The sequence below is a fragment of the Mus pahari genome, chromosome 20 (genome assembly GCF_900095145.1).
Source record: "Mus pahari chromosome 20, PAHARI_EIJ_v1.1, whole genome shotgun sequence".
Lineage (NCBI taxonomy): Eukaryota > Metazoa > Chordata > Mammalia > Rodentia > Muridae > Mus > Mus pahari.
In genome coordinates this window covers 18,838,736-18,853,446 of record NC_034609.1, presented here as the reverse complement: position 1 = coordinate 18,853,446, position 14,711 = coordinate 18,838,736, and the positions used below count along the sequence as shown (strand labels likewise).

At 43.2% G+C, this 14,711-nt stretch overlaps 2 protein-coding genes across 4 annotated transcripts in view; both read right to left on the bottom strand.

The window, feature by feature from the left end:
• The window catches only part of Arl2bp (ADP ribosylation factor like GTPase 2 binding protein), a 9,135-nt gene extending 4,944 nt beyond the window's left edge, over nucleotides 1–4,191 (bottom strand). Inside the window, exons 1-2 of the mRNA XM_021220430.2 lie at nucleotides 3,943–4,191; nucleotides 3,191–3,252 (exon numbers count right to left, since the gene is read on the bottom strand). Coding sequence (XP_021076089.1) covers nucleotides 3,191–3,252; nucleotides 3,943–3,980 — 100 coding nt within the window. The 5' untranslated portion in view covers nucleotides 3,981–4,191. The remainder of the gene's footprint in view (nucleotides 1–3,190; nucleotides 3,253–3,942) is intronic.
• Nucleotides 4,192–10,941: 6,750 nt separating this feature from the next.
• Rspry1 (ring finger and SPRY domain containing 1) overlaps nucleotides 10,942–14,711 on the bottom strand; it is a 54,495-nt gene continuing 50,725 nt past the window's right edge. For all 3 annotated transcript variants that reach the window (XM_021220330.2, XM_029532477.1, XM_029532478.1), the window contains one exon: nucleotides 10,942–12,497. In XM_021220330.2, the coding sequence (XP_021075989.1) occupies nucleotides 12,401–12,497 (97 nt within the window). In that variant the 3' untranslated portion in view covers nucleotides 10,942–12,400. The remainder of the gene's footprint in view (nucleotides 12,498–14,711) is intronic.

Genomic DNA, 14,711 nt, shown 5'->3' with positions numbered 1-14,711 from the left:
GGAACTCACTCTGTAAACCAGGCTGGCCTCGAACTCAGAAATCCACCTGCCTCTGCCTCCCAAGTGCTGGGATTAAAGGTGTACGCCACCATGCCCGGCTCACTTATTCATTTTTCTGTGAATGTGTGCACCTGCTTGCCATGGCATAAGGGTGGAGGTCAGAGGGAAACTTGGAGGAGGACCTTTCCGCCTACTGTCCACATACAAGGGCCCTGGACATTGAATTTAGGTTGTCAGGCTTGGCAGCAAGTACTTCACCCACTGAACCATTTTATTGGCCATCCTTATTTATTTTGAGACAGGGTCTCACTGTGTAGCTGAATGGCCTGAAACTTGCTATGTAATTCCAGGCTAGCTGGGAACTCACAGAGATCTTCCTGCATGTTGGAATTAATGCATGTGCCATGGTACCCCTCCAAAGGATGAGTGTGGTTTCTCTCGCTCTACCATGTGCGTCTTACAGATTAAATGTGGCCGTTAGGCTTGTGAGCCATCTTGCTGTCTCCCTTTCTTCTATTTTAATATCATTTTAGCAGAGGTAGTGAAAACTACGTAGTGGGTTAAAGGGTGGGGTCTGTAAGAGGCCAGACTGCCTGGGTTCAAACCCCACCTTAGTCATATACTTTGTATGATCTTGGACAAGTGACTTTATTTCTACAGACCCCAATCTCCCTGCCTGGAGCATAAAGATGACTGTTATGTCTATCATAGGGACTTGTCAGATAAATTCAGAGGAGAGTTTAGGTAGAGAATCACAGCAAACACTCAAGGTCAAGTATTAGGGAATTCTGACAATTCTGAGCCAACTAGCATTTCTACAACTAAAAGGAAATCTTCAAAAGTGACCCAGAGTTAGTTAAGCTCATTTCTCCACGATAGGTGGGATAACAATGGTGGGCAAAACAACTGAGAACTCCTCAGGAGAGGGCTTCTGGTGAGACACAGGATCTAGGGGCTTGGATCCATAGTGCACGTAAAGGTGACTTTTCAGACTAACCTAGATTAAGCCACACTCCAAAACCAAACAACAGGGTCTTCTTCCCATTGCTAGGGAAGCTGATAAGCAGTCCAACTTAGTTGTTTTCTTCCTATCTATTTGTCTTTAACTTTGGATTTACTACTGCCTGCTGGCCACTTAGCAGAATGGAAAGATGCCCTAAGGGATCTGGAAATAGGAACAAGGAATGCAAGGGAACAGGAAGGTAGGGTAGCTCAGGCCTGCAATCCTGGCTCTTGGGAGCCTGAGGCAAGAAGACAGGAAGATCAAGGCTTCCCTGTTAGGCCCTAAAAACAAAACTCTCGACAGCAAACCAACCAATAAAACAACACATCAAGAATATAAAGTGTGCCGGGCAGCGGTGGTCCCTGCACTTGGGAGGCCGAGGCAGGTGGATTTCTGAGTTCGAAGCCAGCATGGTCTACAGAATGAGTTCCAGGACAGCCAGGGCTACACAGAGAAACCCTGTCTCGAAAAAAAAAAAAAAAAAAAAAAAAAAAAAAAAAAAAAAAAAAAAAAGAATATAAAGTGTATTGGCTGGTTTTGTGTGTCAACTTGACACAAACTAGAGTCAACAGAGAAGGAGCCTCAGATAAGGAAATGGCTCCATGAGATCCAGTTGATCCAAGTCATACATAATGGTCCACACCTTTAATTCCAAGAGTATGGATCTCTGAGTTTGAGGCCAGCCTGGTCTACAGAAAGTTCCAGGACAGCCAGGGCTATACAGAGAAACCCTGTCTCAAAAAAACAATATCAAAAACAACCCAAAAACTAAAGAACAACATTCTGGTTTTGTGTGTCCACTTGACACAAGCTGGAGTTATCACAGAGAAAGGAGCTTCAGTTTGGGAAATGCCTCCATGAGATCCAGCTGTAAGGCATTTTCTCAATTAGTGATCAAGGGAAAGGGCACAGCCCATTATGGGTGGTGCCATCCCTGGGCTGGTAGTCTTGGATTCTATAAGAAATCAAGCTGAGCAAGCCAGGGGAAGCAAGCCAGTAAGTAGCATCACCCATGGCCTCTGCATCAGCTCCTGCCTCCAGGTTCCTGCTTTGTGTGAGTTCCTGTCCTGACTTCCTTTGGTGATGAACAGCAATGTGGAAGTGAAGGTGAATACACCCTTTTCCCCCTCAACTTGCTTCTTGGTCATGATGCTTTGTGCAGGAATACAAACCCTAAGACTAACAACAACAACAAAAAAAATGAAGAAATCCAATGAGACTTGGCACCTGTTTCCTGCATGGACAAGTGCTGTATAGGGTTATGGTTTATGTTCTCTTCTATAGCACGAAAATGTTAAAGCTCAAAACGATATAACAACCAAAATTGTTCTTACTGCCTATGTGAAATAAAATTGGTCAATATCACCTGAAGCCTGGCCACAGGCTCTGTCCTATCTGCCAGTTGACTGGTTTCCTAAATTGGTCTCCTCTGAAACCTTCAATCAATGGCTGTTAATTAAAAGTCATGAGAGCTTAGAGGGCAGAGCCAGGACCTGAACTCTCCCATCTTCTTGCCTCCACCCACCTGTGCTGAGACTATAGAGGTGTGTCACACACTAGGTTTGAGGTTCTTTCTTCTTTAAATTACAATTTTACTTATTTTGTAGTAGGCGCATGCCTGCTACAGCCTGTATATGGAAGTCTGAAGACAACTTTAGGGAGCCTGTCCCACCTTGCGGATCCTGGGAATTAAACTAAGGTTGTCAGGCTTGTGGGTGAGTGCCTCTACCCACTGAGCCATCTTGCCAACCCATAGGTTGTTTTTAAAGACAACAAAACTCAGTATGGCTTGCTTACTATTACATTGTGCGGTGTGTTAAAATTTCAGTGTTTTGTGTTTTGAAAATCAATTCTTCAAATATATTTCTCTGCATGCCCCTTATAAGCAGAGGTGTGGGATGTTGTGATGGCTTGGGGGCTGAAGGTACTGCTGTGTAAGACGGGTGACTGGAGATCAACCCTCAGAACTCCCATGAAGGTGGAAGGAGAGAACCAACTCCACGAAGTTGTCCTCTGAGCTCCACATAGCCATAGCGTCCTGGCAACAACCCCACCCATGATCCATCACACATGTAAATGAATACATTAAAAAAATTGTTGTAAAGCAAAAGTCTACTTGACTTAAATCAAGGAATTGACCATAGGAACTAGAGGGGGTACAGGTCACTGAGTAGTGTCGAAACTTACCCATAATAATGTCCTCTAAACATCCAACCACAGCATCAAATTCTGCATCGGAGGCGGAGGAGCTGAAAAAACACATCAGGGTTACGTGCGGGTCCAAATAATTATTTCTCGAGCTGAACTTGTGTTTTCTGTGGGTAAGGGGATTGAACCCAAGGCCTTGCACATACCAGGCAATCACAACAAAGCCCACTAGCATTTTTTAAAATGTAAGCTTCCCAACGTGCTTAAAAATAATAATAGCAAGATGAACCTCCCATCACTCAGTTTCACCAATCAAGGATTATTATCTAGTACAGAAATTAAGAACACAGGAAAACGTCCGTGATGAAAACCGGTACGACAATCACAAAAGCAGCCAACAATTTGGGTAGCTGAGGCTGGTGCGGCACTTCTTCAGACTTCCGCGTTTATTACCCGCGGGATTTACTCACCGCATCCTGGCTCTTAAGGCCACACCTATCTGCTGGTGAGTGTGACCACAGGCGGGAACAGCACCGGCCTAGGGGGTAACTGGATCAGGAGTGGCTTTAGACAGGCGGTGAGGCCGCCGCCAGCCTGGGCAGCTCAAGGCCTCTGGGTTTTTGCTGACGGCCACGGTTGAGGCCAGAGGATTGTGATGGAAGCGCTGGAAATCTGTGACATATGCCCGGGGTGGCCACGGGGAAAAAAACGCCTCGCTAGAGCGGAGCCCCGGCAGGCCAGCCCGCACCCTGGAGGACATCCGCAGGCCGAGGTCGAGCCGCTTCACTTACAAGGACAGCGCGAAGCTCTCTTCTTCTAGGGCGTCCATCGTAGGGGCGCCACAGTCACCGGCCCCGGCCCGCGGCCCTGCCGCCTCCTACCGCGCCCGCCGCCGGGCCGGGCTCCTCTCTGGCCCGCGCGGCTTCAACCGCATCAAGGGCCCACAGAAGGCCGCACCCACGCCCCGCCCGGCGATCGCGCGAGGCCGGGGCTGCGGCTCCTGGCTGGGCCCAGCGCCCGCCGGCCTCTCGCGGGGCCACCCCGCCGGTGTGTTAGGGCAAGCGGAGCTCGCAGCCCCGCCTCCCGTCACTATGGTTACCCGCTGTTCCAGCAGCCAATCACAGCCTCAGGTTCCGGGTCTCACGCAGAAGACTGCAAAAAATGGTGGCGGTCAGTCGACTCTTTTTCTGGATGAAAGAATGGGAGCCAAGAGCCTCGGTTTCTTCACTTTCAATTTAGTAATTGTAAAGATTAGGCAGTTGGAACCGTGTTTTAAGAGCGCTGGAAATAGCCAAATTGCTCGAAAGCCAGTCTCATATTTTGTCCTAGATAATGCAGACGTCTGATTTACTAGTTACTTCTTGGAAATATGGAAGGTTCCATGGCATTAAGTGGATGACTTGTAACTTAATTTGTAATCTTCAAATCAAGAGCAAGAGCAGGGCGTGGTGGCATGCATCTGTAGTCCCAGCATTTGGAAGGTGGAGGTTTAAGGCATTCAAGACCCGCTCAGCTACACTGTTTGCTGCCAGCCAACTCGCAATAAACCCCCCAAAACCGTAAACATTAGGCAGTAAGTGGTTCCTTGGATAATTATGCAGCACAAAAAAGTTGACAACCCCTGAGAGAGATGTAATGAGAAACTGAATAACTGCTTCGGGGAAAGTCACTTCTAAAACTGCCACACCATGAAGACAGGTTTCCTGGGATTGATATCCCTATTTATTTTTTTAAAGCATGCCTCTTTGGTGGTCTGATACCTTTTAGCCAAATGTGTAATACATATCTAGAAAATGTATGGTATGAATTAGGGTTACGTGGCCAATCTGAATCAGACATTTTGGAATGGACATTAAATGCGTGTCCATGTATTAACAGCATCGGGAACCAAGCTGATTTCAGACACTGGAAGATCGGGTAGCCTGGTCAGTGTCAAGTGTAGACAAGTGTGCTGCTTTGTTTTCATCAGCTTGACCTGAGTGACCTGGAAAGAAGGGAACTCAGTTGATTGTGTGTGTGTGTGTGTGTGTCTTTTTTTCAAGACAGGGTTTCTCTGTGTTGCCCAGGCTGTCCTGGAACTCACTCTGTAGATCAAGCTGGCCTTGAACTTAAAGAGACTCACCTGCCTCTGCCTTCCAAGCTCTTGGAATAAAGGCCATGCGCCATCACCTCCTGGTTTTGAATGTGGATTATTTTAATGATTGATGAGGGAAGGCCCAGTCTTCTGTGGGTGGTGCCATATCTGGGCAGGTGTAGGATCTTTGTAAGGAAGTTCAGCATGCTATGGGGAGAACAAGCCTCCAGGTTCCTATCTCAACTTCTCTCAGTTATGGACTGCTGCATGGAAGTGGAAGCAAAATAAACCCTTTCTTCTCACAAACTGGTTTTGATTAGTGTTTTGTCACAGCTCTGATAAGCAAACTAGGACAAGCATCTAAAAATTCTGTTCCATTGAGCACTGGTCAGACAGCTCAGGGCAGACAGCTAAGATCCTATTAGACCCTTTTTCTATATCCCATTTACTTCTGAATATATACATGAACTGCCTGCTGATTCTAAACCATGGATCTAAGGAGAAAAGGAATGAAAATTTTATCTCCACTAGTTACCTATTGCTATCACAACCCCTCCTCTTCCGAGAAACCTAGTGAACTAAAACATTTCATTTACTTACTAACCTGCCTTGGGAGGTCTTGGCAAGAACATCATCTTTTTTCCATTTGGTTGCACTGGAGCTTGAGATGACTTTCACAGAGCTCATGTGGATGGCAGCTTAGCGGTGGCTCATGGCTGGGAGTTGGTGAGGAATGTGGTGGTGGTGGTGGTGGGGGTAGTGGCTTGGGGAAAGGTGTCAGTTCCTCTCCATACAGGCTTTCTGGAGGTGTTTGCGTTTTCTCACACAATGGCAATTGGACTTGAGCAAGTATTCCTGTCAGGCATGATGAAGCATACCTTTCATCCCAGCACTTGGGAGGCAGAGGCAGGTAAGTATGTTTGAGGTCGCTCTGGTCTACAAAGGGAGTTCTAGACCAGCCAGGACTGAGAGACTGTCAAAACAAAAACAATAAAAATTAGCACCCCCCATATTCCAAGAGATAGGGAGCAGAACCCTCAGGTAAAACACTCTACATATAAAATAAAATCTGGGGGGGGGGGGGGAAAAGAGGCTGAAGACATGGCTCATAGGTTGACTACTTCATGTTTTTGAGTTCAGTCCCCAGCACTCTTATCAGGCAGCTCTAGCTCTGGAATTCAAAGCCCTCTTCTTTAAAAAAGAAAAAAAGCTGGGTAGGGTGGCACATGCCTTTAATTTCAGCACTGGGGAGGTAGAGGCAGGAGGATCTCTATTAGTTCAAGGCCTGTCAGGGTTAAATAGTGAGACTCTGTCTAAAGACAAACCAACAGCAAACTAAAATCCTTGCTTTTTTTTCTTTTTCTTCTTTTTTTCGAGACAGGGTTTCTCTGTGTTGCCCTGGCTGTCCTGGAACTCACTTTGTAGACCAGGCTGGCCTCAAACTCAGAAATCCACCTGCCTCTGTCTCCTGAGTGCTGGGAGATTAAAGGCATGCACCACCACGCCCGGCTGCTTTTTTTTCCTTTAATTTTAAAAAATATTACTTTTAGCTTGTATGAGTTTACATGCACAAGGCAGTGCACGGTGCATGAGGACCAGGACAACTTGCAGGAGCTGGTTTTCTCTTTCTCCAGTATGAATATCAGGGCTCAAACTCAGGCCCTTAGGCTTGGTGGCAAATAACCTTTGCCTGCTGACTATCTTATCAATACTTTTTTCATTGAAAAAAAAAACTTAAAAAAATTATTCTATGTTTTGCTTGCATGTATGCCTCTGCAATGGAGTGTTGCCTGAGGAGGCCAGAAGAGGGTGTTGGATAACCTGGATTTGGAGTTACAGATGGTTGTGAGACAAAATGTAGGTGCTGGGGATCAAAGCTGAGTCCTCTGGGAGAACAACCATTGCTTTTTATTGCTGATCCATCTCTCCAGCCCCAGTCTTTTTTTTTTTTTTGGGGGGGGGGCAGAATCTTGAACTTTGTAGCTCAGGCAAGCCTGGAACTCGCAATGTAAACCAGCTATCCTCAAATGCATAACAAATCTCCTGCCCCCAGAATGCTGGGATTATAGGCACAAACTACCATAACTAGCTACATTAAAATTATTTCTGCTGGGTCTAGTGGCACATGCCTTTAGTCTCAGCACTTGGGAGGTAGAGGCGGGCAGATCTAATGAGTTTGAGACCAGCCTGGTCTACATATCTGTTTTAGCACAGCTAGAGCTACATAGTGAGACTCTGACAAACAAAAAACAAAACAGGGCTGGAGAGATGGCTCAGCGGGTAAGAATGTAATATCCAAAATAAATTCAAGACTACCCTGTACCATCCCCCTTCAAAAAGACTTTCCAAACTGTACTAGCAGGCCAAGTACAGAGCCAGATAAAAAGCTGGCTGACTAAACAAATATAGAAACATAGTTTTAATGATCAAAAACAAGATTAACAATTCCCCTGCCCCGCCTTACATTAAAAACCTCAGACAGACAAAATGAGAGGCATCCTATACAAACCAACCAATGTCTAAAAAGGTTATTGGCTACACCAATTAAAATAAGTCAGACCACCCTGGTGCCTATATCTGGCCTTTACAAAGTTATAAAAAGTGTGTTCTCTGTTCTGGGTCTCTCCTCCAGCCTGCATGCTGAGAGGGGGTTCCTCAACATGTTGTATAAGTAAAATCTTCATGCATTTTGCAACGATGACGGTCTCTGTAGTTTTTGTGTGAGTGAGGGTCTTTTGACAAGCTACAACAAGAACACGGAGGTCCTGAGTTCAAATCCCAGCAACCACACGGTGGCTCACAACCATCCGTAATATCTGATACCCTTTTCTGGTGTGTCTGAAGACAGCTACAGTATACTTACATATAATAAATCTTTAAACAAACAGACAAAATAAACGAAACAAAACAACCCCCCCAAACTATTTCTGTCCAGTGTGGTGGTCCATAGCTTTAATTTTAGAACTGGGTGGCAGAGGGATCTCTGTGAGTACTATGCCAGTCTGGTCTACATAGCCAGTTCCAGGACAGGCCAATAGGAACTTCACAGTGAGACCATGCCTCGAAAACAAAAATCAACAACAGTAACACATAATTTCCTAAGTGAATAGGCAATTGTACAAGATAAAGAGTGGACAGCCTTGGAAAGAGCTGGTTTTCAAGATACAAATTCAAGATGGTTAAAATCATAAAAATCATTTCTTACTGCAGTAGTTATTTCTATTTCTGTGACTCAATCATTATTTCCTGGAACTGCAAATAGCACCCTGATTTTTTTCCTTTTCATGCTTTACATTATTCAAAAGATGTCAAAAAAAAAAAAAAAGAAAGAAAAAAGAAAAGAAAAGAAAGAAAGGAAAGAAAAGAAAAAGACAAAGAAAGGAAAATAAAAGGATAGGAGGAGAGATTGGTTGATCTTCTAGAGGACCTGGGTTCAATTACCAGCACTCACGTAGCAGTTCACAACTGTTTTAACTCCAGTTCTAGGGCATCTGATACCCTCACATAGACATATGCAGGCAGGACACCAATACACATAAAAATAAATAAAAAAAATTATTTAAGTTGGGTAGTGGTGGTGGCTCATATCTTTCTTTAATCCTAGCACTTGGGAGGCAGATGCAGGCGGGTCTCTGAGTTTAAGGACAGCCTGGTCTACAAAAGTGAGTTCTAGGATAGCCAGGGCCACACAGAGAAACCCTGTCTCAAAACACTAAAACCAACCAACCAACCAACCAACCAACCAACCAACCAACCAACCAAGGCCAAACCCCAAATAATAGTAAATATTTTTCTTGCTGAAACTCTAAAAATTTCTCCAACAAATTTCTGGGAAAATGCTGAAATTTATTTGTTTTGTTTTGTTTTTTCCCCTCTGATAGCAATGCACTGTTAAATAAATAAAATAAAATAAAATAAAAAAGTCGTTTTCTCATAAAGCAGTTATAGTCAGCACAGGGTGGCTCTACTGTGTCTCCATTCGGCTTGCCACCTTTTATACGTGCAGTGTGCTTCCTTTTAAAGCAGTTTCAAGATGAACTTGCTTTCACCCTGAATGTTTTAATGAGTTCACTGCTGAAGCTGTTTGATAGTCCCAAAGTTAAAAAAAATAAAAAAAAAAAATGGAAAAGCAGGACACCTTAGGAACAAAGTTCAAGAGGCGACTTCTAGAAATCTGGCACATTCCTTCCTGCAGTCACTTAACTCCCGTTAGACTTTCTGCTTCCCGAGCTATTCTTTTATTCTCCAAATGGAGGGCAGAGTCATCCTCTAAGAACACTATCCAGGCACTTCCAAGGTTCATAAACACCCTCTTGACTTTTTCTATTGTATTTAGGAGGAAATACAAGCTCCTTACCTGGGCTTCATGAGCAGTCCCTGACCTCCAGCAGCAGAGCAAGTTCCTCTCACCATGTCTTCCCTGAACCAGCTTTCTTCCTTAGTGAGGACCTCTGTCCACAGCACTATACCCACCTAGGCACCCAGTACTAGTAATCTCTCTTCAGTCCCTTCTGTCCGGTACGACCTTATGTTTCCCTTAGTTTTCTTCTGACAACTTCCCCTACCTGTACGGTAGCCAAATATCTAAAGTAGCTCTCCCTAATTCTCTCCATAACTCTATGCTTATGTTCATGGCAGCATATTCTTTTCCTTCTTGGCATTAGCAAATTGTTGCAGTACATAGAAATTACACTACTTCTTCCTGCGGCTACTCCATAAGCAGACATGTCACACAGGCAAGTGCCAGTACCTATTATAGCTACTCAGTGAAGAGCTGCTAGATGGACATTAAACAAGATCTCTTTGTAGTTTTGGGTGGCTTGGAGCTCTCTGTGATTGGCCTGCTTCTGCCTTCCTGGTGCTGGGACTAAAAGCATGTTGGGGATTGGTTCTAATGCTTTGAATTGACTCAGCCCCCCAAATCAGGAATCTTCATGCCCAAATGCTGAAGGACCTTGTCCCCCAATTGTTTTTGATTGATCAATAGTCAATGGCTGGGCAGGTAGACTGAGGCAGGACCTTTAGATTTGTACAGGTTAGGAACTGGGAGAAAGGAAGGAGAGAAATCACCATGTCTTGGAGGAAGAAAGTTCAGATTTAGAGCCGAAGCAAATTCATCCAAATTGTAGGTAGAAAGGGAAAGCAGTGCTATGGGAGGGGCTGCTCAGAAGGTAACAGGGCAGCAAAGATAAAACATGGATTTAGAAGGTGTTAAACCAGTAGTCCTGGAGGGAGATATATGCTAGCTGGGCAGAGGATGAGAACTGCCTAGCCGCGTGCGTGTGCGTGTGTACGTGCGTGTGCGTGTGTCTTTCATTTGAGAATCAAGACAGCTCTTGGGCGGGTGACCCACTGGGAACACAAATCGGTATAGCTAATTCGCTGCTATACACCATGCCTAGCTAAACTTAACTTTTTCTTTGAGGTGCCAGGAAAGGAGCACAGGGCCTTGAGCATGCCAGACAGTAATCTACCACTGAGCTAAAGATCCAGGGATATACAGCCCGGACTATTCTGGAATTCACTATATAGTAGCCTAGGCTGGCTGAAAATTCATTCATGTAAATCTTCCAGTCTCAGCCTTCTGAGAGCTGGTATTAGGTCCAACTTTTCTTCCTTACTTCTTATACTTGATTCTCTCCTACCCCGAGGAGTAGGAGCTTTAGTAGAAGACACCAATGAGAGCTGTGAAATCTTAAGAGTAAAAAATGCAACAGATATTTTATTCTTCAATGCAAATTACTGCATTCACCACAAGCTGAAAGAACACATAACTATATCTGTATATATACTTAATATATATATCTATATATTTGGATTTATGGAAGACCAGAGAGACACAAGGAAACCCCAGCACCCCAACACATACAGCCAGGAAGGAGATCGCCTCCGTAGTACGACGGGTTTAATGAACCACAAACAAGAAAGAGGGAAAGGAAGGAAAAAGGATGTGCAGTGAGTTTAAAACACTGTAAAACTCAGAAGACATCTACTGTTCAAGTATAAACTCAGTAAGTAAGGACTTGGCATAAATTGAAAGGCAGTTGCTGAGGTACACCATTATGAAATAAGTCTTAAAAATTTACAATTCTACCTTCCAATTTTTTTTTTCTGTGAGAAAAAGTGGACTCTTGAAGGCCTTCACCAGAGACCCTGAGAGGGATACAAAACACTTTTGATGAAGACAGAGTCAACAATTCATGATTGAACTTGCTATTCAAAAACATGTATTTATTTAAAACAATAGAATATGTGTTCTCAGACTGTTTTCTAGAGATTGCTAATTGAAGAGTTTCAAAGTATATTACTTCCCAAAACAATACTGATTAAAAAATTTTAAAAAACAAAACAAAACAAAAAAACCTGATTTGATGGTACCTCAAAGATACACTAACTACCAATTTTCTCCAGTCTAACAATGCAATTGGTTTAAGAGCTCCTCCTGCATTGGTAAAACATTTTCCTCACAAAACGTGGGTACTGAAACTGGATAGAAACACCATGAATGACAATACCACCAATTTTCTGTAGTTTAAAAAAACTAGAATGTTCTTTGGAATCACTGAAATATAAAAAAAACTGGGTTTCATTGTTGTTCTTTTCCCTACAGTCTGTGCACCTTCTTTCAGGATCTTCGTGCTGTTTGTAGTAATGACCTGTGTGATCTACGCGACGCTACGTTTATAGATTCAAGTCTTGCAGTGCAATATCCAAGCTTACCACACCGGCGTTCTCTGACCAGTGATACTTAACCCAGACACGCTGTCAATTACTTCTCCAAAATGACTTCACCCCAAAATAAAAACTGTAGACTAAGACACAAAACACTTGTGTTAAACAATCAAATGAACCCAACATGAAGAATTCCGGTGTGGTTTCAGTATTCAGGAGTCCCTGGCCACCTGTTATTTTTCATGGAAGTACCACAGGCCCAGCTGCTGACATTCAGCCTTCCTTGGCCTCAAAAGGAATTCAGGGATGGCAAGTTGGATTAGACTAAGAGAATTTGTCTTTGATAAACTACCAATTTTAGCATAAAATCTGGCCATGGCTATAAGTTTCAATGTGCGTACAACTGGTTAGAGAGGTTTGTGTTTTTTTTTTTTTTTCCTTTTCCTTTTTCAACATTGGCTGGAATTGAGTAGAAACAGGTCCATGATATCTCTTCACATGTGTCATGAAATATGAGAAATCTGTCTGATTCTAGACACTATTTCTTTACGACACAATGGGCAGGTCTCCAGTTGCAAGGCACAATCCATGCACAGGTCGCTGAGGAAAAAGATATAAATGCCAGTTAAATTAATGCTTTAAAAGGACAAACTCTACCTGCTAGTTAAATCCAAAATGTTAACAAGTCTATTGGGGAAAGGGTAAATATTATACATGGTTTAGAAAATCACATTAAAAAAGTTAAATAAAAATTAAATTTCTCTTCCCATTTTTTTTATCTTTAATCCCCCTCCTCTGTAGGCTAAAGAAGTTGTTCATAGTTCACTAAAATCTATATGTACATATTATACACACACACATAAATGTGTATGTATGTTTGTATGTTCAGGAATGTATGCTATTCTTTTCCTCTATCAACTTGTCATTTATCCTAGAGATATTTACTAAATACATCTTACACCACAGATGTGACACAAGGCCTTTATTATATATTAGATTTTCAGTTTTTTAAAATGTTATGTGCATGAATGTTTTATCTATGCATATGTGTACCATGTGCAGTGCCTGCAGTGGTCAGAGGGCGGCACTGGATCCTCTGGAACAATTACATATGGTTCTGAGATTCCATGTGGGTGCTGGAAATTGAACCAGGATCCTCTGGAAGAGCCACCAGTGTTCTTAACTGCTGAGCCATTTCTCCAGCCCTCTTAGCTTTTTAATAGAAGCCTGACATACTCCTTGGCACACGTTCTTAACGTTTCTGTCTGTTTTCTAAGCCAGTATAAAAAGGACTTTCAGAGCTGGGCAGTGGTGGTGCATGCCTTTAAATCCCAGCACCTGGGAGGCAGAGGCAGGTGAATTTCTGAGTTCGAGGCCAGTCTGGTCCTGGTGAATTCCAGGACAGCCAGGGCCATACAGAGAAACCCTGTCTCGAAAAGCAAAACAAAACAAGACAAAAAAACAAACAAAAAGGGCTTTCAGACAAATCTACTAATATTGGTATTTATGCACATAGCAAGAAGAAGTGCTGAGGTTTGCTGGTGAGATGGCTCAGTGGTTAAGAACACTGACTGTTCTTCTGAAGGTCCTGAGTTCAAATCCCAGCAACCACATGGTGGTTCACAACCATCTGTAATGAGATCTGATGCCCTCTTCTGGTCTGTCTGAAGACAGCTACAGTGTATTTACAAAAATAAATAAATAAATAAATAAATAAATAAATATTAAAAAAAAAAAAAAAAAGGTGCTGACTTTTATTCATGTTGTAAATCAGAGCAATCACAGCAGCGCAGTACCAAGCACCTGTCTTGCCCCTGACACCTTAGACGCTTCCAGCATCTCACCATTAAAAAGACGCTAGCTACTGAGTGCGTGGTCACACCTACAGTGCTTTAGCCTTATGAAGCTGAGGCAGAGCAGCCTGCGCTGTATAGCAACACCTCATCTCAAAAACAAAAATTATAAAAGTAAAAAGAAACAGAAGAAAAGCATTAGATATATTTCAGTGGTATAGTACTTGCCTAGCATGTGTGATGGTCTGTGTTCTATTCCTGCACTGCCCAAAGATGATAAAAAAAAGATGCTAGCATTTAGCTCAAATACGATAATTTAAAATATCATTAAGGACATTTTATCTGTTCTTTATTTGAGATTATTTCACTGGGCAGACCAGAAGGCTGGCCTTGAACTCATGAGATCCACCTGCCTCTGCCTCCCAAGTGCTGGTATTAAAGGCGTGTGCTGTCACCACCACCCAGCTTCTTATTTTATTTATTAAAACCTTTTTTAGATTTACTTATTTTATGTGTGGGTTTTGCCTGTATGTCCATATTTCTGTGCACCACTTGCATACCTGGTGCCCTCAGTGGTCAGAAAGCATGGGATCTCTTAGAATTAGAGTTGCAGATGGATTTGAGCAAGCAGGTAGGGATTGGGAACCTAACCCACGTCTTCTACAGGAGCAGAAAGTGCTAGACTCTCCCTCTAGCCTCTAGCTACTAATATTTTATTTAGATATATAATCATAATTTAAAAAGTGGTCTTATAGCCAGGTGTAGTGGCTCCTGTCTTTAATCCCAGGCCTTGTGAGGCAGAAGCTGGTGCTCTGTGAGTACAAGACCAGCCTGGTCTACAGAGCAAGTTCCAGACCAGTCAGGCCTACAGAGTGAGACCCCATGTCAACAAAAACCCAAAACAAAACAAAAACAAGGCTTCTGAGCATGTGGTGTTTCCTTTTCAGCTTTTAGTGTGCTTACCATGCAGACTTTATAAGAAGAGTGCTGTAGGTTTATAGACTTTATAAGAAGAGTGCTG